The sequence below is a fragment of the Eleutherodactylus coqui genome, chromosome 1, assembly GCF_035609145.1.
Source record: "Eleutherodactylus coqui strain aEleCoq1 chromosome 1, aEleCoq1.hap1, whole genome shotgun sequence".
Lineage (NCBI taxonomy): Eukaryota > Metazoa > Chordata > Amphibia > Anura > Eleutherodactylidae > Eleutherodactylus > Eleutherodactylus coqui.
Window position 1 is genome coordinate 291,260,860 of NC_089837.1, and position 25,285 is coordinate 291,286,144.

Genomic DNA, 25,285 nt, shown 5'->3' on the forward strand with positions numbered 1-25,285 from the left:
CCAGCGGACTCTCATTGCGCCATACGCGGTGGAGTTAATGAAAGTCCATTCGTTTTCATTGACCCGCGTAAATAAAGGACGCAGCATGTTCTATTTTACCGCATATTACGCACACTAGAGCCCTATTGTTCTCTATGGACGTGTAATAAACACTGTGCTTGCATGTGTGAGGCGTTTACACGCAATGCCGCTGAGCGACAATAGGGAAATTTAAGAGAAAAAAAGATGGCATGTCAGCATGCGTGAGATACGCTGTGATGCAGTCATCGATTGTCGCCATACGTGACGATACGCCGGCTCACATAGTGGTAAAACTGTGACATTTTTGCGCATCCAACTTTCCTTCGTGTTAACGCTTCTACAGGAAACCATCGGTTCTATTAGACGCAATCTTTTTACGCGCCTATAATGCGCTAAAACCGCGCTTGTGTGAACGAGGCCTTACTGAAAGGCGTTACAGTACAACGCATCCCACAAAGCGGTGACGCGACCGCTGTATACGGCCGCGGGCCCCAGCACTTCCATTGTAGCGCAGCATCTCCCATCCTAAGTCGGAACACATCCTGTATAACAGGGCCGCCCGGTGCATGTCCGCCACTTGCTCGTGTGGCCGCCGGTTGCTGCTGACTCCATTGGGGTGAGCACGTGACCAGAGGACCGCGGAGATCCCGGCAGAAACCCATCACACATAACCGTCACTGCGGCCATAGAGAGGCCTCAGCCCGCTGCTTGTGACCACCGGGCGTCTTCGTTGCTAGGCTACCGGCTACAAACAATATGGCGGCGCGCTGTGTGCACTATGAGCGGCCCGCTAGTCACACTGAGGAGATCCCGGAGGAGTAGGATCCTCGGCGGTCACTACGGTCAGGTGTCATCCGAGCCCATGGAGACTCCGCAGAAGAAGCCAGATGACGCTGCCGGGTATTTCCATCTCCGCTTCCCGCCCCATTGTGTGCCTCCGCTGTGTGTAACCGCTGCTGTGTTCCTTCTAGGAGGAGAGCCGCCCCGTACAAGGACAACGCGGCACCCCGGGGTAACTGTCTGGTCCTGCGGGGTGTGAGGCGCCTCCCGGGTGTATAACTACATGCCTGCCTGCAGCACAGTGATGGCGCCCACCGGGCAGGAGCGCAGGGAGGTCTTTATACTCCCCCCTCCTCACGGTTAGCCCTGACAGTTGGTGCCCGACTACCCTGCAGCGGACCCCCAGCTCCAGGCTGCGCTCTCCCACTGATTTGTATGGAAGTGTCCACAATCTGCAGATCTGAGTCTGCTGCACGGTCTGCATGCCAACAGCGCGGGCAGCGAGAGGTGGGCATGAGAAATACCACCCTGGGCTCCTGCCCTATGAGCTCCATCACTTGGCTTGTGGTGCTCATAATAGCCAGTAATAGGGGTATCTTGCAGATCAGGGGGGTCCAAACACTGCGACTCCCTCAGTCCTAAAAATGGTGGTCTGGAGCATCCTGCAATGGTGGTTGCTTCTGCACAACACTGCTCATTTATTTCAGCGAGACTGCCGGAGATGGCCGAGTGCTTGACGCTTGTTCTCAGGATCATTCGGGGTTGCAGCGGCAGGACCCCTGTTGATCAGCATAGGTGTGCCACCAAGCAACTGCTATGGAGCCTGGGGTCGAATGGCCTACCCCGTCACTTACTTTCAGCTGCTCTCCCCCCTCCTCTCTGCTCCTGGTGTAGTGCTGCCGGGACAGAGAGTGGCTGAAGGTAAGGATACTCTTACACAGGGCGACGTGTCCGGCTCCGATACCCGACAGTCCGTCCCAGCGAGGATCATTCCTGTGCTTCTACAGAGGAATGAGCGTTGCTGAATGAATGGAGGGGAAGCAAGACCAGCACGGCTCTGGTCCACCCGCCTCTATTCACAGTAAATAGGCAATTATTCATAAATGAGCAACTGCCAGTTTATTGGACCGATCTATCATTCAGTTTTATGCATGCAGAAACTGAATAACGAATGAAAAGCAAATGATTCGTGTTCATCATTCAGTTAGTGCCACATTGGATGCAGAAATCTGAAACATTATCGGCCCGTGTAAAAGGCCCTTCAGCAAAGCTTCTTCTCCCATATGTTCAGGCAAAGGGGAGGGGGTATCAGTGATTGGGTGGAGGGAGCACAGGTGGGCATCACTATTTGTGGATGGGGGGGAGTGCATCAGTGTAATGGAGGGTCACATAGGATACACTAGTACTATTGCAGGGGGTTACTGAGCTGCTCATTAGTAACAGGAAGGCAAGGGCCCATTTACACGGGCTGATAACTATCGCTGTGTAGACTTCTATCGGACTATTATATGGTGACTGCATTACTTAGAGCCGTTCAGCTCAATGTTGCTCCTATCTAAACCAATCACGCTGTCCGGTGGAAAATGCCGCTGGAGACAATATGGTGCATGCGTGGGAATTTGCGAACCATGTGCTTAACTCAACGGTCAGAGCAGGTGCAGACGAAAAAGGTCCTGCGTGTAAGCTGAGTGCACATTGAGGCCGGACACTGATGGCACAAACGGTCGCCATCCCCGCGCGCGCTCTGTCACATACCAAACATTTAACGTATTTAACTTCGGCATCCAAACCAGCAGCATAAGACAAATCGCATCTACCAAACCTTCAGCAGCCCGTGTGTGCTCTCCTGGGGTGGCTTAATAGACTGTTCGTTCTTCCTGAGGTCACCTCTCCCATCCCTCCTTCTGTGCCTACAATATTGAGGCTATTATCATTTGGAAGCTAACATTCTTGGCTTTATTATGCTACCAAGACGTGCGCTCCAGCCATGGCAAGAATACTATTACTGCCATCCCTGCCAGTGACGGGGCGTTTAAAGGAGTGATTGCAGTAGTACATACTACTTTACATTGCTCACGTAACAGTACAACATAGAGTTTCAGGTAATACACCTTATTTAGTATTCCATTATGTACAGCACCGTGGATGCCTTTATTGTAAGTTAATTGGAAGTACTTAAAGGGGTTGTCCCGTGAAAGCAAGTGGGGGTATACACTTCTGTATGGCCATATTAATGCACTTTGTAATATACATCGTGCATTAAATATGAGCCATACAGAAGTTGTTCACTCACCTTCCCTGCGCTGGCATCCCCGTCTCCATGGCTCCGCCTAACTTCAGCGTCTAATCGCCTGATTAGACGCGCTTGCGTAGAAGGGTCTTCTGCCTTCGGCTCGGTCTGGCAGCAGCGGCGTTCTGGCTCCGCCCCTTCTACGCTTCATCGCGTAGCTCCGCCCTGTCACGTGTGCCGATTCCCGCCTCCTGATTGGCTGGAATCGGCACACGTGACGGGGCGGAGCCAGAATGCCGCTCGTGCTGGACCGAACAGATGGGAGAAGACCCTTCTGCGCAAGCGCGTCTAATCGGGCGATTAGACGCTGAAGTTAGACGGAGCCATGGAGACGGGGACGCCAGCGCAAGGAAGGTAAGTGAATAACTTCTGTATGGCTCATATTTAATGCACGATGTATATTACAAAGTGCATTAATATGGCCATACAGAAGTGCTGAACCCCACTTGCTTTCGCGAGACAACCCCTTTAATTAAAAAATGCCCTCTGAGCAGGAAAGCTGAATCCCTGGCGCAGGTGTGAAACACCCTAACAAGTCCATTCAGTGAGTAAGAAACTACTTTTATTATTATTATGTAGATCTCTAATTTCATAGGCCTTTATTTTCTTTTTGTCAGTTTCAGGTCTTCCATCCAGCAGCAGTTTTCTTCAGCCTATGGGACACTACACACTTGGGAAGGAACATGGTGAGACTTTCAGGAAAGTAATCCTGTGGGATTTAGAAGGCTGCTATGTGGGTGACCTGTTGACCAGATTTGTTATTTTCTTGCAGGTTTAAGTGACTTTGCTTTATTAAGCAGCTCTGTGACCAGAGTAAGTGAGTTGGAGACCCGAGTGAAACTACAAGCACAGGAAATCCAGCTGAAGGTCTGAAGCGCTCAGTGTTACAGTGGTATCTCTCCAAACATTAGAAAAGATCTCCCAGAATCAAGAGTTCCACCACGGCTCGAAGAGTCAACCAAGTATCCAAATATGTCACCGCACCAGACCTTGGACAAGAAATGTCTCTATAGAATCAACTTTATGCCAGGTCTCCTGAAAATACAACATCCACTGACCTCACTCTTCACGAGACATGGCATAAAGTGGATTTTATAGTGACATCTCTTGTCTGAAGGCTGGTGCAGTGACATACTTGGCTATTTGGTTGAAGTTGTTTTTTCAACACAGACTCATCAGGAAGAGTGGGGTAATTTTTGTGAGGCCAGTTTCATAAAAGTGTATTACGGCTGCATTTATATATTCATATTACAGATGAGTGTCCCAGCCTGACTGTGGGTGTACTAACCCACCTCAGTGCATCATGGGTCCTTTCTGTGGAAATGGCCTAAATCAGGCACCATTTAACTTTTAGGAAGAAGTTATGTTATGGAATATAAAACTCCTCGCTTAGGACTGTCCAATTTTAATCGAAAGATATCTGAGTTTCTCAGAAACCGTTTTGTTTTGCCATTAATAACCTATTAAAGGGGTTATCCTGGACTTCACTCAAGATAGTTACATAGTTGATCAACAAGGGATCTGCCGCTTGGGATCCCTGGCAATCGGCTAATATTGAGCCAGCTGTCATTGGAGACCGAGCCGGAAACTGATAGCACCATCTACATTGCTACTTCCTGGGTTGGTAATTGGAGGCAGAGCTCCTGTTGAATTCAATTGGAGCTGCGCTTGCAGTTACCAACCTCGGCCACTGCAATGCAGATGGAGCTCTCAGCTTCCATTTCCATCCCTGCTAACATCAGGGCTGAGATCAACAAGGTCAGCTGTGATATTTTCCCCCCTCCTTGTGAACAGCCTGTGTGGTACAGGTGACTGAGCTCTGCTTTAAGAGAACAGAAAGGCAAGTAATTCACGCGATACATAGTGAGTAAAAAAAAAAACAACAACTGTCGTGTCTCTTTAAGTGCATGCGTGTTGTAAATATTCAGTGAACTTTAGAGAAGATACAGGAGCAGCCTATGGACTTTTTAGGAGATATGCAATCAGCCAGACAGCACAGTTGTTTAGGAAGTGTTGTAATAGTAACTAATGTTGCTTCCTTGATTAATTGGGAGGTGTGGGCCAAACTGTTTTGTATAGCCGCTAGATGCTTTCACACAGAAGTTGTGTATATACTGCATTCATATCAAATGACTTGTCAAACTACTAACGACCAGTTGTCTGTTTGTATGTATGTGAGTATATGTGTGAGTGAGTCTCATAGCTCAGCTCCCTGGCGACGTCATAGCCCCGACGACGTCATAGCCCTGCCTCCTGCTCCCGTCATAGGTCCGCCCCCTGGCACCATTATGGCAGGTCCTAACACACTGAGAATACAACTAAGCCGCTATTATGTCAGACACAACTCAGCAGTCCTGACAGAACACACTGACCTACCACCACCCCAGAGATCCAGTGGGCTGAAGGACCTGTGGTGATGTCACTGCTGCTGGAGGAGCCAAGCTGTGTTTTTGTCTTGTGTGATAATCAAGCTGCTGTGTGTGTGATGTGTGGGGATCATAATGGATGTACCATATAGCGGAGCTGTGTGGCGCATTGCAGCACCAGAATCACTGGTACTATAATGTCCTAATAATTACTAGTGTTTTAGGATCAAGCGATTGCCTCCTTGGAGCAGAAGATCAAGAAATTAAAACTACAAAGAACAGGTAAGACATAATTATCTTCATATGTATGAATGGGGTGACTGATGAGTTCATTGCCTAATCTTCTGATTACTGTTCACTGCTGAGAACCTACAATTCATAAAACATAATATTTAATAATACATTAAAATCTCTATCATGGGACCCACTCTATGAAAGCAAACAACCAAACATAGAATGACATCTGGTATTAATGAAAATTCCCAGATTTCTACTTATAAGACCTAGGGATACAACAGCCTCTGGGTATGATACCCCAGTATAAACTGACAGACCTATCAGACCTTTCATCATGGCTGCATGTTTTGAGTAAATGAGTGGGTTTAACTATCCTGATGAAACAGTAAAAATACCGTAGCTGTAGAAACGCATCAATAGGCATAATAGATGATCTCAAGAAAGGACTAACATCAGTACTAGACTACCTATCAGTTAGTAACTCATAAAGTGCAGATGAGACTTTACCTACAGTCTCACAGAAGATCCGCATACATCTGAGCTAGATTGGAAACCGCCCAAGATTTAACATCTGTCAAAATGACACCATAAAATCATTCCATGGTAGCTAGGAATCCCCTCAATGTATATATAGTATCTAGAGAGATCATCTACCATCACTAGGCAGATATGTTTTTCTGAAGAAAAAGGAGAAAAAAATAAGACCTGCACAGATACGTGTGATTGTAAGCTTAACCTTACTCTCTGCATGCTATAAGGCAGTGAATCGAAGTCATCAACTAAGTCCACGTATCGTTATTTGTTTCCCCTAAATGAGCTATCCTAATCAGAAGGTGCATTGATTACGCCACTAATTATCCAAATGATAATAACGTATATCACTTAGGGCACCTGCACACGAGTGGAAATTCCGCGGCGGGATTTCCAGCGGAATTTCCGCCGCTGGAGCAATCCTATGCAGACGGCCGCGCGAAATCTCGTGCGGCAAACAAATTGCGGCATGCTCTATTTCTGTGTGGGGCTTGCAGAGCCCTGCACAGAAACGTCACTCACCCGCTGCCGGCTCTGGTCTGCGCATGCGCCGGCACATCAAGGAGCCGCGGGTAAGTACGCCCCGCTCTCTGCAGGCGCTCGGGTCGGGTCCCGCGGCGAGAATCGCTGGATCCGACCCGCCCGTCTGCAGGCGGCCTTAAACAGATACCAGTTTGGGAAAACATTTGTCTGTCTATCCCGTGGTTCTAATCTTTAGACCACACTAAGGGCTCCTTCACACGGGCGTATTTTTCATCCGTATTTTGTGAGCCAAAGCCAGAAGTGGAGAGAAAGTATAATGGAATGATTTGCATTTCTTCCGTATTTTGGACCCACTCCTGGTTTTGGCTCACAAAATGCTGATGACAAATACACCCATGTGAATAAGGCCTTCCACCGTATATATAGAGTTGTTTGGGGAATCGAGAACCAACTTTCATATATTTTCATAACAACTAGTCCCATATTGTGGCCCCATTACCTACAACCTATACACGGTAATGATACCAATTTTGTATCCCTAGGTCTAATAAGTAGAAATCTGGGAATTTTCATTAATACCAGATTTCATTCTATGTTTGGTTGTTTGTTTTCATGGAGTGGGTCCCACCATAGAGATTTTAATGTATTATTTAAGGTTGTATTTTATTAATTGTAGGTTCTCAGCAGTGAATAGTAAATAGAGTCGAGAACTGATCTGTGAATTAATCTTCTGACTACAGACCATCCAGAAGGGGAGAAGCAGGTTCATGAGTTTGAGAGAAAATGTCAGGAACTGCAGAAGAAAGTAAATGACATGGAGGTATGGCTATCAATGCTCCTCACTTCTACTCTAAGCTACTCAGTCAGCATTCTTGTTTATGGAATACATAAATACAACTTTTCAAAATAATCAAGCACCTAGAAGGCGTTGTCGGAATGGACTGAAACTACAGTATGTGTGTGATTGTAACATTGATATAAGTAAGTGATTACAATAGCAGAGCAAAGGGATAATTTATTGCAGAAGACTGAACACTTGAAAGTAGGCTCTAGTACCCTGCTATACCGCCTCTAACTTGGATTCAAGATGTGATACAGGCAGGCATGCATGCTCTAGAACTGTATTGTACCACCTCTAGCTTGGATACAAGATGTGATATGGGGGACATGGATGCTCTAGTACTGTATTGTACCACCTCTAGCTTGGATACAAGATGTGATATGGGGGGCATGGAGGCTCTAGTACTCTATTGTACAACCTCTAGCTTGGATACTAGATGTGATATGGGGGTGCATGGAGGCTCTAGTACTGTATTGTACCACCTCTAGCTTGGATACAAGATGTGATATGGGGGACATGGATGCTCTAGTACTGTATTGTACCACCTCTAGCTTAGATACAAGATGTGATACGGGGGGCATGGAGGCTCTAGTACTGTATTGTACCACCTCTAGCTTGGATACAAGATGTGATATAGGGGGCATGGAGGCTCTAGTACTCTATTGTACAACCTCTAGCTTGGATACTAGATGTGATATGGGGGTGCATGGAGGCTCTAGTACTGTATTGTACCACCTCTAGCTTGGATACAAGATGTGATATGGGGGGGTATGGAGGCTCTAGTACTGTATTGTACCACCTCTAGCTTAGATACAAGATGTGATACGGGGGGCATGGAGGCTCTAGTACTGTATTGTACCACCTCTAGCTTGGATACAAGATGTGATATGGGGGGCATGGAGGCTCTAGTACTCTATTGTACAACCTCTAGCTTGGATACTAGATGTGATATGGGGGTGCATGGAGGCTCTAGTACTGTATTGTACCACCTCTAGCTTGGATACAAGATGTGATATGGGGGACATGGATGCTCTAGTACTGTATTGTACCACCTCTAGCTTAGATACAAGATGTGATACGGGGGGCATGGAGGCTCTAGTACTGTATTGTACCACCTCTAGCTTGGATACAAGATGTGATATAGGGGGCATGGAGGCTCTAGTACTCTATTGTACAACCTCTAGCTTGGATACTAGATGTGATATGGGGGTGCATGGAGGCTCTAGTACTGTATTGTACCACCTCTAGCTTGGATACAAGATGTGATATGGGGGGGTATGGAGGCTCTAGTACTGTATTGTACCACCTCTAGCTTGGATACAAGTTGTGATACAGGCGGGCATGCAGGCTCTAGTACTCTATTGTACCACCTCTAGCTTGGATACACAATGTGATATGGGCAGGCATGGAAGCTCTAGTACCCTGTTGTACTGCCTCTAGCTTGGATGCAAGATGTGATACGGGCGGGCATGGAGGCTCTAGTACTGTATTGTACCACCTCTAGCTTGGATACAAGATGTGATACGGGGGGCATGGAGGCTCTAGTACTGTATTGTACCACCTCTAGCTTGGATACAAGATGTGATATGGGGGGGCATGGAGGCTCTAGTACTCTATTGTACCACCTCTAGCTTGGATACAAGATGTGATATGGGCGGGCATGGAAGCTCTAGCACCCTGTTGTACTGCCTCTAGCTTGGATACAAGTTGTGATACAGGGGGCATGGAGGCATACAGGTTCCATATGGTATCCTGCGGCATATATGACCACATTTCCTGTAAACTGAGCCTGTAGATTGTGCAAAATCATAGGCTGTCAAAAGTTGGCATCCCAGAGAATCCCATACATGGTCTATTGGTGATAAATCTGGTGAGGGGCACCCACAGAAGTGTGACAGTGTTGTGGAGGCGTTCCTGTGACACCCTTGTGTGCGGCCGAGTATTATCCTGCTGGAAAATGCTTCTTGGAAGCCGCCATAAGAGTAATACATATGGCTGCAGGATGTCCTGAACATATCGCTGAGCTGTCATTGTCTCTCGTACCACTACTAGGAGTGACCGACTGTTGCATGCGATGGCATCCAGACCATCACTCCAGCAGGGGGGGCAATGTGCGGCTTCACAGCAAAGGCAGGATTGAGGCGCTCACCCCTAAGTCTCCAGACATGAACATGGCCGTTGTCGGTGCCCAAACTAAACCTGGATTCATGGCTGAAGACAACCTGGTTCCATTCCGTAGCAGTTTCGTCATTCATAACATCATTGCAAACTGAGGGAACAGTAGATGTCCAAGGCAGCACACATAATGGGCTCCGCGAGACCAAATGTCCTTCAGCCAAGCGCCTGGAAATGGTTGTGACAAACACAAGGGCCTGTAGCTTTTGTACCACCTGTCGCTGGATGGAGGACAATCAAACAGTTGGAACTGCTCATGCTTATCATAGAATCAGCAATTCCTCTCTACTGGTGGTCTGTCGAGAGTCTCCTGTGCCCGGTTGCCTTGTGTGCGTGTCCTCATACTTAAACTGGTCCCAGCACCTCCTAACAGACTAGTCAGAACGGCCCCAGTGCCGGGCAATTCGTCGATACGACCATTCAGCCTCTCGCATTCCAATAATGCGCTCCCTCTCAAACTGTTAACTGGGTGAAATCTCTTCGATTGCGTCGTATAGTCATATCTAGTTGTAAACAAGAGCTACGCAAGGTGGAAAAGAGGTCCACTAAACACAAGTAGCCTCTGAGGGTCCTTCCCCCGCCCCCCCCCCCCAATTTCATTCCCCCTTCCATTTTAAAGAATTGTAACTCTTTTATTTATCCATCGACATAGATGTATGAGGGCTTGGTTTTTTTTGTTCCCCCCCCCCCCCTTTCTGATGACGTTCATTGTGCGGGGTAAATAATATGTTCCTTTTAATAGATCGGACCTTTACGGCCATGGCAATACTAAATATGCATTTTAGTTTTATTAATTATATTGTTTAATTATAATATAGCAATATATTGCTATATAGCAAAGGGGGGAGGGAGTTTAAACGTTTGAGTTATTTTAATAATTAGTAAAACTTTATTAATCTTTTTTCTTTTTTTTTAGTGCCAACAGGGATAACAACTTGCAATGCCTTAATCTCTCCTGCAGTATGATGTAATTCCATGCAATTACATCCTACTGCGATCAGGCGGGCATTCTATCAAGCCAACCCACAGACATGGCTTGGCAGGCATTCTGCCAAGAAAGCCCTGGGGCATTTCAGAAGATCGCTTCTTTACTCCACTAAAGATTGCGTGATTTCAAGCTATTTTAATTAGCTGTGAAATTGCCTGTTTACACGATGGGAGGAGCGTGCTATTCCAGCTCCCATGTTAGTGTATGGAAAGCAAGCACCAAAGATAGGTCAGGTCCTATCTTTTCTCGTAGCACGGACCTTAGATGCGAGCTTAGCAGTCACATGTCCTATCTTTTATTGGTGCGAGTATCTAACACGTCTAAATTTCCTCCATTTAAATGCTTCTATAGGAAACCATTGTTTCTAATAGACGCAATCTTTTCACGTGCCTATATTGCGCAAAAACAGTGCTTGTGTGATTGAGACCTAAGGGACTACTTAACCCCTTAAGGACATGACCTATTTAGGCCTTAAGGCCTCCTTCACACGGGCGACAAAGTCGCGTTGCTACAATGCTACAAATCACATGTATGAGAAGCCCATGCTTTCCTATGGGTTCCTTCACACATGCGATGTTTTGTAGCATGCAACAACCCAACAGAAAAACCTCGTGGGTCCGGCGATATGCCCGCGATTTTGAGGTTTTGTAGCCCATGTTTCCCTATGGAGCCTTCCTCTCTGTTGCATCGCATTGCACAAAAACGCAATGCAACGTTTGACAGTAGGACATCCTACTGTCAAAGCCCTAAACTAAGCCCTAGTTGCAGGAGAAAAAAATAAACCGTATACATCACCTTTGACGCGCTGTCAGCTGGCCGCATCTTTTCCCCGGGTCCCCGTCACTATTCTCCTTCATGTCTTATGGACTGGGATTGGAAAATCCCCGCCTCCTGGAAGTGCTGGCTGTGATTGGCTGACGCTTAGTTAGAGCTTATTTTCAAGTTAGGGCTTATATTTCAACTTTGTAGCGATTTTTTTATTTTTTTATTTTTTTAATTTTTTGTAGAGCCACATGCGACTTTGTAGTGCTACAAATTTGCGGTATTGCCGCGAGAAGGCACAGCGATATTGCACGAACCAGCGATGCAATATCGCTTCGATTTTCTTTTTTTTTTTCCCTTCCTCGCGGCGGTGCCGTGTCGCCCATATGAGGGAGGCCTAAGGATCAGCCTTATTTTCAAATCTGACATCTGCCCCTTTATGTGGTAATAAGTAAAAGCATTCAAAAGTTATCAACAGGATTCTGAGACTGTTTTTCTGTGACATATTTTAGTTTGTTAGTGGTACATTTTTATCAATATATTTTTTTTAATTTTTTTTTTAAAGAAAATTAAATTAACTGAGAATTTTCAATTTAAATCCATTTTTTCTACAACGCAGCAGGAGTTAGCAGAGAAAGAAAATTACCTGGATTCTGCAGTTTTTAAAAATGCCCCATATGTGGATGTAAACTGCTGTTTGGGCACATGGCCAGGCTCAGAAGGGAAGGAGCGCTATTTGGGTTTTGGAATGTAGATTGTGCTGGAATAACTTTCGGACGCCATGTTGTGTTTGCAGCTCCTGAGCTACCAGTACATTTGAAGCCCCCAGATTCTGACCCCCTTTTAGAAACTAGACCCCTTAGGGAATTCTTCGAGGGGTATAGTCAGCGTTTTGACCCCACAGGTGATTTGTGAGTAATATGTAGATTTAGCCCCAGGGGCAGAGGGAGAAAAAGCACCTCCCAATCTGTGAGGCTGGGTTTTCACACGTCGGATTCCAGGCAAAAATCTCGTGGTTTGGCTGTAGAAAAAAACGCGAGATTTCTGCCAGGAAAAGCGTTGCTTCAAACCCCGCGGCACTTAGCCGCGGGTTTTGAAACAGCCTGGCTGCTTGCTTTTCCACTGCGGCCGGCGCTCCCATAGAGGAGAGCGCAGCCGCAGCAGAATTTAAAAAAAAATGGACGTGCTGCGGCCGACTTTGCTGTCCCATGTGGACGAGGTTTCTGAACAATCTCTTCCACATGGCTGGCTTATCCCGGGATTCGCGACCGCGGACGGATTTGCCGCGGTGAAATTCTGGATTTTCGCGGCAAATCCACCCTGTGTGAACCCAGCCTCACCCAATTTCTCCCGAGCACAGAAATGCCCCGTATATGGATACAAACTGCTGTTTGGGCATATGGCTGGGCTCATAAGGAAAGAACCAGCATGTGGCTATATGTATAAGCTGTGACGAGTACATCAGCGTAAATCAGTGGTTCAACGCAATTTCAATCCCAGGGACATGTGGTATATTTTGAACAAATCTGCACTGTCCGGGTTGTGTGGGGCAGCTGTCACAGTGATATGTGATGTCCTTCCTTATCCCTCGTTTGTAACAGACTCTGCAGCTCGTTTAGGTCCTTCCTCTCTTCCCAGTGGAGGGAATTTCACTAGGAAAGTGTTGCCCTGATACTATATGTGTGGCCTCGCTTCTTGGTCCCCAAATATTAGGGCCTTGATGACCTCCTCCTGGAATTCAAGAAAGGGGCCCATCTGGTCTGCACATCGATGTAGCACGTAGCCTTTATACAATGCCACCTGTATTATGTGCACAGCCAGGTGTTTTATATAACACCCTATTTTTCTGCATGGTATTATAAGGCCCACTTACTGGTCAACCCCTCCCATGTACCTCTTGTAGTCAAGGACACAGTTTGGCTGGGGGGTCTCTGTACTGCTACCTCCTACTGGGCAGGGGTACAGCTATCGCTGTGTATTGTACTCAATATTAGGACATCATCTTGTCCTTATACTTAACACACAACACTTTGTCACTGCATAGTGCCCTGTTCTCACCCTGAGAATTTGCCCAAGTAGCTTTTCTGTTAACTGTGCCACATGCCACAGTTTTTCTGCAAGCGATGCTCTGGAATAGGGGATGTTAGGTTGTGCTGCTGGGACCTATAATACTACAGGTGTGGAATGATTGAGCTGGCTGGGTGTGGTGTTCTCCTGCTAGCCAATCCCCCAGGTCTTTGCTCACATATTTACCCAGCTCCTAGTAGTGTCTGTTTGGTTTCCAGGGTGAGCAGTCATGTATCCTTGTCTGTTGCAGCTTGATGGTTCATGTCTTTTCTTACATTTATTTTCTGTCAGTTTGTCTCTGCTTTCTCCTGCTGAGTTTGTTTGCCATATCTGGGCTAGGGTAGCCCTTAGGAGTCCTCTGGTACATATTGTCTTACTAGTGTAGAAGCCCGCAAAAGAACGAGGAGCCTTGATCGCAGCTTGCGGGCTTAAGCATTTTGGCCAATATACGAACCAATACCTCATACGTTTATAGCTTTAACTTCTGCTTATGTGCACAGGTATGCAAAGTGAGTGTGTATCGTCAGTCGGTTCCTGTTTGTGTCTTCTGCGAGTACGTTCAATCCGAGTCAGTTTCCTGACACTGTTCTTGGTGGTCCCTAACCCCTTATAGATCACGTTCGTGTGGGCCTGGTGTTTGTTTTGCCTACACAAATGTAACAGGGGAACACTGGTGTAAATATTATTCAGGAATAGGTGGTAATCCCGTTCCAGTAGTGGGGGGCCCATACATTTTTTTTCCCCCTGTAATTCCCAGAAGGGGGGCATTCTGTGGGTTCTGCTTTGACATCCTTCTCTTTATAAATCCTGAAATTATGGCTTTACCGTGATGTATTCTCGCACAACTTGTACATTTACATGCCATGCCATAATCTTACCCGGCAGGTACTGGCGAAATTGAAGCCCCCATTGAAATGTAGCAGGGACTCTCATCTACAGAAATGTAGTTCTCAGAGGTGTACGCCTGGTCAAACTTGGCATTAAAATGCTGTATTTCCGGCTGAGTGGGCACTGCATATTGTCAGTATAATGCAGGCATTTTATGTTTGCTTCAAAATAAGTCCTTGACATAACCATGCGGGACATATTAAATATCCATGCTCAGGTAGGTCCTTATACTTGGTTTCTTTACTAGCCTCATGCATAATAGAATGTCCCCAAATCTTGTGACTTCTTATGCATCCACTGGGTCCATCTGTGGAGTTTTGCAAACCTGGAGTTGAGTTTTCCTTGGATGAAATTCTGGGCATGTGAAATAGTTTTGGTAACAATGTGGGCAATAAAATCATCTGAAAAGGAAGAAGAAAAACTTAATGACCATCCCTCTGAGCCCCGCGGGTATTAAATTGTATCCCTGAGTTCCCAGTAAAGTCAAGGATCTGGAGTCTGACATTTTCTGTACTCCAGTGAGCATCAGATGAATCTTGGGTCCTTTGAAGTGGCAGTCCTTGGACGCCGTCTCAGGGCTACAGGGAGGGGTGGAGGTTTAGACTTGCTTGATGATGGAGAGGGTAATGCCAGAAAAGTGGAGTCATCCTCACTTGTCCCATTATAAATGGTGTAGACTCAAGCTTCTGTGCTCTGACTGGTTAGTCAGTGCTGATTGACCAATCACAGTGATCGCTGGGGCAGGAGAGCTGTAATTGATCCCCTGGCAGCAAGTAGTAAAAGCCGGACATTGTGAGCAGAGAGCGAACGGACACAATTATAGTCAATAGGATCCGTTTAGCGCTGTTTGATTCCATCCTAAGACGGAGCCATTCAGCCATGTGGAAACCACCCTATGCCATTACTATAGTGGTATTTAGTTGTGAAATCACAAGAAAATGTAAAAACTGAAAAAGTGTTTTTTGCATTGCCTATTTATTTAATTTTTTTAAGAGTGCAAAATGCGACTAGAATACATATTTAAGCTGTTTTCCCCTTTTTCATTTTTTTTAATATATAGCTGTGGATCGTCAGGGCGGTAGCTATAGATTGTGCTAGTGGTGGCAATCTTTGTTTTTTTTTCCTTTGTATGTATTCTTGTATACTTTATTTGTTTTGTATTTATTTTTGGGGACAGTTTAACTTTTGTTTTCTCCCTAAGGCCGGGCTTACACGGGCAGGTCGGATTCCGCAGCTAAAGACCTGCGAGCATTCGTTGAAAATAATTGTAATTGATGGTGGAGGCAAGTGGTTTTATTTTCACGCAGATGTACGCTATGCACCGCGTATGGTCTGCGCGGAAGAAAGTGCTCTCTCCCCTACAGCAAGCATTCCGGCTTTTCTATTGAAGTTGCGAGTGTTTCCGCCACTCATAAGCAAAGTTAAAGCAATAGAAAAGCCAGTATGCAGGCTGAAGGGGAGAGCTTTCATCCACGTGGACGATGGGCTGTGCATAGCATACATCCTTGCAGAAAAAGGCTTGCATCAGTGATCTTCCGTGATCGTTCGCAATTATTTTCCGCAAATGATTGCAGGATTTTCCACTGCACAAATCTGCATGCAAAATCCGACCCACCTCTGTGAGCCTAACTGGGGCAAACATTAGCCCTAATTACAGGAAAAATACAGCCTCCCAGCATACGGTAGAGTTAATCTGGAAGTCATGGCCTGCTAAGACCAGGCAGCTTCTGTAGATGTCTGATTACCAAGAGCAGCAGTAAACTGCTGTACACAGCGATCATGAAGGCAGGCGGTAATCTACTGTCGCTTCCTTCTGCTCTCCTCTTCTGTAGTGTCATGATTTCCAGCTGGCATCATTTACGTGACTGTTCACAAGTTATAATCGCTCACATTTCTCCATGCCCCAGTGCAGCCAGTCAAATTTTCCTCTATCCCAAGAGCTGATCTCTCACACTAAACTGTCAGAATGTTTTTGAAGAACACAAACGTGCAAACCTCACATCCGGGTTGAACTTAGAAACCCGGTGCACCAAGACAACCAAGCTACCTATGCACTTCCTAGTTATTTTGTGTTATGGTCTATTTGGTGCTAAAAGAGGTTATTTAGTTGAATATTATTGATGGCCTATCTGCAGAATAGACCATCAATAGTAGATCAACGGGGTTTGCTGTCCCGCAACTCCGCCATTCAACTGTTCATCAGGTTGGTGCACTTGTTCTCACTACAGTGGCCAAGCTTAGTATTAGAGACAAATTTTCATTGAGTCGAACAGGACATTGGCCTGTAATACGAAGTACGGCCACTGCAGTGGGGACATTGCTGCCTGCTTCTTGCAGAAATCTGCTTACTGCAAGAGTGCAGCAGCCTGGTGAATAGCTGATCGGTGGAGGTCCCAGGCAGCAGAATTTCATGGCCATCTGCTACTGATGGCCTATCTTAAGGATAGGCCGAAATAGTTTACAATTGGACACTTCTTGAACCCTGTTGTCAAATGCTGTATGTAATGAATGGAGCTTGAAGCACAGAGCTGCACATTTTGTCCCTTCCATTTGCACAGTATTTTTCCCTATTATTTCCTAGAAGTGTTCCTTTAAAAAAAGTGATTACAAGCTAGGCAAAATTAGGGTACAAACAAATTTGCATGCAGTGCAATAATATAGCAGCTGCTTTAGCATGCCTATCCACCTTAAGGCCTCCCTCACACAGGGCGTTTGCACGTTTTTCAACGCTGCGTTACTGCAGATTCCGCCCCGTTTCAGCAGCGCTGGCATACTTTATGCCAGCGTTTTGGCTGCGTTTTCAGCTTGGCTGAAAACGCAGCCAAAAATGCTGAAAAGAAAAAAAAAAAGTAATACTCACCTAGCCGCTGCAGTCCGGGTCGCGGCCGCTGGTCTCTGCCGCTGATCCGGGCTTCCTCGGCACTCCCAAGTCTATTGCCGGAGGCCAGGTTTGAGAACCCGGCCTCCGGCAATAGAGTGCTGTGATTGGTTGTTGGTGCTTGCTCGATGCCCAATCACAGCCCTTCATTGACTGTCTCAGCCAATCAGAGCTTGCCGGCGCTGATTGGCTGAGACAGTCAATGAAGGGCTGTGATTGGGCATCGAGCGTGCCGATAACCAATCACAGCACTCTATTGCCGGAGGCGGGGTTCTCAAACCTGGCCTATGGCAATAGACTTGTGAATGCAGGGGAAGCCTGGATCAGCGGCAGAGACCAGCGGCCGCGACCCGGACTGCAGCGGCTAGGTGAGTATTAACTTTCTTTTTTTCTCTCTACCTAGCTGGGGCAGATTTTTGGGGTAGGGCTTCTATTGCAAGCCCTCACCCCGAAAATCGGCGAGCGGTTAACGCTACCAAAAACGTGGCACCAAGTGTTGCCGAGTTTTCAGCAGTGCTAAAACCGCTGCCCATTCATTTTAATGGGCGACGCAGGGCTGAAAACGCCCCAAAATAGAACATGCATCGCTGTCAAAGCGCAGCGTTGGGAGGCGCTGCGTTTTCAGCCCTGTGTGAGCCGCCCCATTGAAATGAATGGGAGTGTTGTACAGCGTTTAGCGCTGGGCTGAAAAGGCAGCGCTAAACGCTGTATAAAACGCCCTGTGTGAGGGAGGCCTTAATCTGTATTAAATGTGTGTATGAAACTTTCTAATGAAGAGAGGCATCTTTGTCATTCTCTCCCTGCCTGAGGGCTAACATAAGTGTTCAGAAACCACATCAAAGAATCTAGCTAGTGTAATACAGTAAATATTAGACAGGATGGCGGGACATGTCTCTAGGCAGTGTGTCATGCTGTCAGTGGGTAGGCGAAGCATCTCAATTAATCAGAGCAGTATATAGAGCCGGCACACTGAGCTGTGAGGGTGTACGTAACCACAGCAACATATGAAAGCGAATGGTCGCCATTGTACCAGTAACATCTGCAAAATTGTGTCATCCTTTGCCACTGCCTATGGGTGTGGTTTGCAACTGCAGCAACTTGCAGCCTCACCCTAAGGACCAATGTCCACTAGCACGCATGGATTCCACTGCGGAATCCAGCCATGCCCGCAGACATGGACAGAAAGAAAAAGACATTTTCTTATCTGTCCAGAATCTCCGGCCGATGTGCCAAATGCATGCGCAATGTAAATTTTAAAACATTTTTTGCTTTTTTAAAAAAATCTGGTGCTTTACCGCGCATCCGCAGCACATCCACAGTGACTGCTGTGGCGTTCCTGTGGGATCCGCAGAAAAATGGAGCATGCTGCGATTTTCATGACGGGGGAAGGGGGGGGGGAAAGATCACATCTGCATGCTTTAGATTCAAACAGATTTTATTTAGTCATACATTCACCTGATGCAAACAATTACATCATGGATTTATCCCCCATATCTCGCCACAAAAAGGAAACATTGTTCATATAACTTACTCTGCAAAAAGATGACTAGATTTTTCCACCCAAATAATTCTAGAGAAAACTTCAGAGATTAGATCAAGAAAGTAAAAGAGAAAAAAGAATAAGAAAGAGATAGACAAGACAGATCTCCACTATGTCCAGTGGGGGCGCCATCCCCAACCGTCAATTTGTACCTTTGCACATTTACATCTGCATGCTTTAAATTGTTTTGCGGATGCTAATGCATCGATATGGGTGGCTTGATTTGTGGAACTCCCGAGCGGGTGACACAAATCAAATCCGCCTGTGGACATTGGGCCGTAGCCTAACTGCACACGGTCGAGTAGATATCGGGCCGTCATGTGAATTCCCAATGGATGTGAGGCATTTTTATGTCAAAACCGCCTTGCCTCACTTCAGGGAAGAAGCGAAGAGGTGAAAACAATGGAAGATACAATGCAAGATTACATACAAGATAGAAAATGTTGTGATTTGTTTCCATGCAGGAAAACCTCTCATGTGTATGACCTCATTCAAAAGAATGGGGTGCATATTCTGCATCTCGCAGCGCACAAATCTCGCACGATTTTCTGACTTGTGTGGGGACGGCCTTAGGCTGGTTTCAATTTTACTCCAGATTTTGTCAGTGTATTGGGGATTGTAATACGGGGCTCATTTAAATCCATGTGTTTATGAATGGACATACTATATATTAGCACATGCTGCATTCTGTAAATAGTCTATGGAATGTGATTAATATATGGATGCATTCGTATAGCCTCATTAATTACAGATATGTATTTGCCCAGTAGTACATAAAACCGCTTAGACTGTATTCTGGATTTATCACAATACACTCATGTGAAATTATCCTTATAAAGAGAGAATTTAGATTTACAGAAATGATAAGGGAAGGAAAATACTTGAAATATGAAAGTTAGACTTGTTTTTGGCTCCTCTAAATCAAATGCACACTTACGGTTGCATAGGATTATTTGCGGTTGTTTTTCTAGGGACACTTTATTGTTAGACGAATCCACTTTTTGTGTTCGAGTTCATTCTGTTGTTTCTTTATACTCCAGCAATTTCTTAGTGATTACGGACTTATTTGGGTCGGAGATGAAGGTTCATCTGAAGCTTCCAAGCAGGAGATCCCACTGACCACTGCAGGTGACCGCGACAATATTGCCTTCCAACGTACAATATTCCTAAACACAATAGGGCAGATTTACTATTCAAAAACAATAGTTTCTGGGTGCAAATTGTGCCAGAAAACTGTTTTAAATCCTTTTGTGCAAAAATTACCGTATATACCGGCGTATAAGGCGACGGGGCGTATAAGACGACCCCCCAACTGTCACCTTATACGCCGGTATTCAGTGGAGAAAAAAAAATAAATTCATTACTCACCTCCCACGGCGTTCTGTCGCGCTCCGGCAGGATGTCGCTCGCTCCGGCAGGCTGTCGCTCGCTCCTCGTCCCCGGCGCAGCATAGCTTTCTGAATGCGGGGCTTGAGATCCCCGCTTCCAGAAAGCTAATACACACGCCGGCAGCCATGACATCATTGAATGGCTGTGATTGGCTAAAGCACACGTGGCTTCAGCCAATCACATTATTCAATGACATCATTGAATGGGTGTGATTGCTAACACGTGCGCCTTCAGCCAATCGCAGCCATTCAATGCTGTCATGGCTACCGGCGTGTGTATTAGCTTTCTGGAAGCGGGGATTTCAAGCCCCGCATTCAGAAAGCTATGCTGCCATGCTGCGCCGGGGACGAGGAGCGAGCGACAGCCTGCTGGAGCGAGCGACATCCTGCCGGAGCGCGACAGAACGCCGGGGGAGGTGAGTAATAAATTTTTTTTTTTTACACTTTTTTTTTTTTTGTATTACCGGCGCATAAGACGACCCCCGACTTCAGACCCGATTTTTCGGGGTTCAAAAGTCGTCTTATACGCCGGTATATACGGTAATATGTATTTTTAGACATTTTTGTACACTTTTTTTTTTCCAAGTTGTCCAACAGAGGAGCATGGCCTAAATTGCACCAAAAAATTGTGCCTTATTGTGCCAAAATCTTGACCAGTTTTTGGTGTTAACTAAACAAACAAATTGATGGTTAAAACTTAGATTGCACAGTCTCTTAAAATGAATGTGGCACATTTTAAGATTGAATGTCTTAGTTTGCACTGTCTACCTGTTAGGCAGTATTAGTAATTGTTTCTCAATAAGTACAAATTGAAATAGAACACATAATAATCGCATTTTCTCTGTAAATACGCAGGATTGTCTCCCAACACTTTCCAACCAGACTTTGATCTGGTCCTTGAGAATCTGCGGGACTTGAATGTGCTGGGAGGAGAGGGTGTATCGCATATAGAGTTTAAAGAGGGGGCAGCACGTCTGAGGCCTCCTGTGCCTGTGCCACTCACTCTATATAAAAATGGAATCATCATGTTCCAGGGGCCATTCCGTTCTTACCAAGAGCCATCAACACAGGTAGGAGAATGTGAAGCAACAGGAATAAAGATGGCGGGGAGGCTATCCTGACTGACCAGTGCTGATGATTTTGTATTGCAGCAATGCTTGAGGGACATCATGGATGGATACTTTCCTTCAGAACTGCAGACACGCTTTCCTGATGGAGTTACTTTTCATGTAAGCGGGTACAAAGGCCCTTCTTTATTTATCAATACAGATGTATTCTATGCCCGTCTTTATATAAACTGCACTGGAATAAGATGCACCAAATTCTTTAAGAGGCGTTGGCTCCTAAACATTTGGCACATCTTAGGGAGAGATCAAATCTGCTTCAGCTATGAACTTGTGTAAATTAGCTTCATAATTCACACCAGTTTCTGGCGTAAATCATAGTAAATGTGACAGGAAGCCACACCACCCACTAAGCCATACCTGCCTTTTTAATTTTTTTTTAAAGGTGATGAGCACTGTAAAAAGAAGAAAAAAAGTTGCAATTTCTTTGCTCCGAATCGCGTGTTCCAAAAATTGCATTTTTTTTTTTTTTTTATTGGCACAAGAGTTTTTGATAAATCGGGGCCGAAATGTTTACTAAGCGACTCAACTTTTCTTTAGATTTTAAGCGAATTATTGATATAAAGCAGGCTTTGCCTTTAAGATCCGATCTGGTTTTGGTAGAGCTCATTTCTCACAATTACTGCATTACATTTTATTATTCCAAACATATGCAATATTTGCTGTACTTTTTCTACTTACCAACCTTATTACTGTCAGTAGGGTTTATGATCATGTAAATTGAGCACTGAACCCAATTCTAGAATATTGCGATCTTTAAAGTGTATCTATCATTAAAGGAGTTTTCTGCCCTCTTTTTATCCTCTGGATAAGTCATCAGTAGTTGATGGATGGGGGTTGATGGATCAGGTATTCCTTCGGCCCGCTGTCCATTGCAACGAGCTGGATGTTGTCATAAGTGGGCAGACTTCATTCCCATTGAAATCAATGCGAGAGCTATGCTGTTATGTCACCTCCTGTTCATCTCCTAGTTTGGCTGGATGTAACACCCTGATCAGTAGAGGAGCAGGCAGTGCTGTAGCTACACAGCTCTCCCTATGATTTCAATGGGAGGGAAGCCGGTGCACACACTTCCAGTGCTGACGGCTAATGACAATGTCGGGCCCGCTGCACTGACAGCGGGCCGGATGATCAACTGATGGACGGGGGCCCTGAGTGGCAGACCCCTGTCCATCAAAAACAAAACTACCTTTAACATGTAACTTCTTTTGTGCAAATTTACACCAACCTCATCTGCCCTTACCATGCTTATCAAAACCTAATGTGTTTAACCAGGTCTCATACCATCTATCACAAGCGGATACCAAACTTGATGATAACATGGCTCTAAGACCCAAAGGAGGTCTAACCATGTTTAAACCTTTTTTGTGCTAATTTTTCTGGTAAACAACCATCTGTGTTACCATCATATTTCATACAGGCTTGTGCTAGACTGTGATACATGTTTAAACGCAAATATGTATAACAGAAGGTACATACTGAGGGTGATCAAAAAGCCTTATATAACCCATAATGGTACCAATAAAAACTACAGTTTGCCCTGCAAAAGTGTTAGCTCTTCCTACTAGCTATATCCATCCTGCAGGCACCATTCTAGCTAGTTTTAGCCTAGTGACTGTAGGTGGCAGGGATGTAAAAACACGCTTGCTCTGGGGATTAAAGCACCGTAGGCTGTAGACTTGACAGCTTCTTGATGTTGGCTGCCGGAGCTGTCGTGGAAGTCCGTGGGGAGCGACCCCCGGTCATATGATCGCCATTATCCAATGGATAACGGCAATCGGATAAAAGTAAACAGAAAGTTTAAAAAAAGTTAGTTTCAGCTCCCCTTACGGATTGGATCCGTGACGAGAGCTGAGAGTACCCACCCGTGTCCCATAGTGTTCTGGTCCTTCCAAGACCTGACGCCACCTTCAGCGCATGCGCACCAAACTCAAAACGTCTCACGCTTGCACAGAAGGCCCAGGAAATTCAAAATCACCCTGCTCTTGGCTAGTATGAGTAGCTGAGAACAGGGAGGTGTCACTGTAAATCGCTGCATGTGGTTCCCAGTCACATGATCGCCGTTGTCTAATGTAAAAAAATCTGTCGCGAAAATGGCGTACACATTCGCAAAAGCTGCGGATTGCCGGGGTAATTTAAAATTACCAATGAATAATGGCGATCACTTAAAAGTAAAAAAAAAGTTGAGGTTTAAACTCCCCTCTCCGATGTGATTGATGAGAAGAGATGAAACCTCTTACCGACGGCTTCTGTATTTGAACCCTGACGCAATCCTCCTCTATGGACTTCCCCAGCTACTGCACATGCGCCCGCCAGAAAAATGATGGATACATGCACAGGAGCCGGGGAGGGCCTGGGAAATTTAAAATCTCCTTGCTCTTTGCTACCAAAGGTAGTCAGGAGCCTGGAGCAGTAACCGGTGGCCTCGTTGAGTGGTCCGCAGTCACTTGATAAAAAGGTAGCCATCTACCTTCGGCTAGTCTCACATGACCGGATAGATATTGTGGATTCCGCATGCGTTTGATCCGCGGTAATACGCAGATCAATCAAATGCATTGGATTACACAATTCCGCTCACATTAGCGGGTTGGAATTGCGTAATCCACGAGCAGAAAACAGAACGCAACAAATGCAACTACATTGTGTACAGGCTGTGGGTATCCGCATTATCACTAAGCGACGGCGCGGGAAATATACGAAAAAAAAAATTGTACTGCGCATGACAGCCTCTGTGAGTACACAGTGCCACGGTAGGGCTCACTGCTGGGATCCGCTGTTAGCCTTCACAAGCGGATTCCACATGCAGCCGTGTGAGTCGGGCATTATTCTGATGCCTACGTAATTTACAAGAAGCCTCGGAAACGCTCCTCTTTCTGCAATTCCATGAGCAGCTTCTTGGGTGCTTTCTGTGTGAGACCGCCGCTCCTCAGCAAGCTTACGAAGTCTCACAAAGTGGCACTTTCTACACCCCATCCCTGTCACTGAGCTCAAGAAATAGCCCCCCAAAAAAGTGTCGGGTTTGCAGCAAGCATGGGGGGAGGAGGAGGGATATCTGGTTTTATTGCCCTGTGTGCCCATTCCAACCAGGCCTCTGTAATTAACCCGGTTTTCAGACATGCCACACAGCTTACAATATTACATTTATCTAAGATTTAGGAAATGCCAAAAAGAGGGTGAGGGGGATTATTTTTAGGGAGTCAATTATTTTTTCTGCATAAGTGAGCAATTTGGCCTGTAATTCAGTTTTGCCCAGAAATCCAATGGGTGTTCCCCTAGTAAGCAGATTGGAGCTACAATGGGTATATTTCTGAACACAGGACAAACAGGGGTATCCATTTTGTGGTGCAAGCCTTCATTCATATGTGTGCTGTACAAAAAAACATGTTATGAAAATGACACAATTGCCAAAAAAGTCGTAATTTTTTTCCTTCTGCTTTACTTAGATTCATTCAAAACTGTGGGGTCAAAATACGCAGTACACCCTTAGATGAATTTGTCTAGTTTTCAAAATGGGGTAATTTGTGGGAGTTCTTTGTTGTTTTGGCCACTCAAGGCCTCTACAAGTGTGCTATGGGGCCTAAAACGCCTTCAAGCAAAATGTCTGTTCTAAAAAACCACTGGGTGCTCCTTTTGGCTTGGGCCCCGTTGTGCATACAGATATAAGATTAGGGCCACAATGGGTATGTTTCTTAAAAAAAAATCATAACTCCTTTATTTATCCATCGACGTTGCTGTATGAGGGCTTGTGTTTTGTGGGATGAGTTGTATTTTTCAATGGTGCTATTTAATGTACCATATAACGTACTGAAAAGCTTTTAAAAAATTGTAAGTGGAGTATAATGAAAAAAAAATGACATTCCGCCATCTTTCAGTGCGTCTTGTTTCTACGGCGCACAAACAGCAACAAAAACGACATGATAACTTTA

At 45.6% G+C, this 25,285-nt stretch overlaps 1 protein-coding gene across 2 annotated transcripts in view; it reads left to right on the forward strand.

The window, feature by feature from the left end:
- Positions 1-590: 590 nt before the first annotated feature.
- The window catches only part of UBXN11 (UBX domain protein 11), a 40,457-nt gene continuing 15,762 nt past the window's right edge, over positions 591-25,285 (forward strand). The window contains exons 1-9 of one of the 2 annotated variants that reach the window (XM_066573116.1): positions 591-921; positions 993-1,033; positions 3,709-3,777; positions 3,864-3,958; positions 5,682-5,739; positions 7,449-7,528; positions 19,888-19,975; positions 21,091-21,305; positions 21,387-21,464. In XM_066573116.1, the coding sequence (XP_066429213.1) occupies positions 800-921; positions 993-1,033; positions 3,709-3,777; positions 3,864-3,958; positions 5,682-5,739; positions 7,449-7,528; positions 19,888-19,975; positions 21,091-21,305; positions 21,387-21,464 (846 nt within the window). In that variant the 5' untranslated portion in view covers positions 591-799. The remainder of the gene's footprint in view (positions 922-992; positions 1,034-3,708; positions 3,778-3,863; positions 3,959-5,681; positions 5,740-7,448; positions 7,529-19,887; positions 19,976-21,090; positions 21,306-21,386; positions 21,465-25,285) is intronic. The other variant, XM_066573125.1, reaches the window with a different exon arrangement.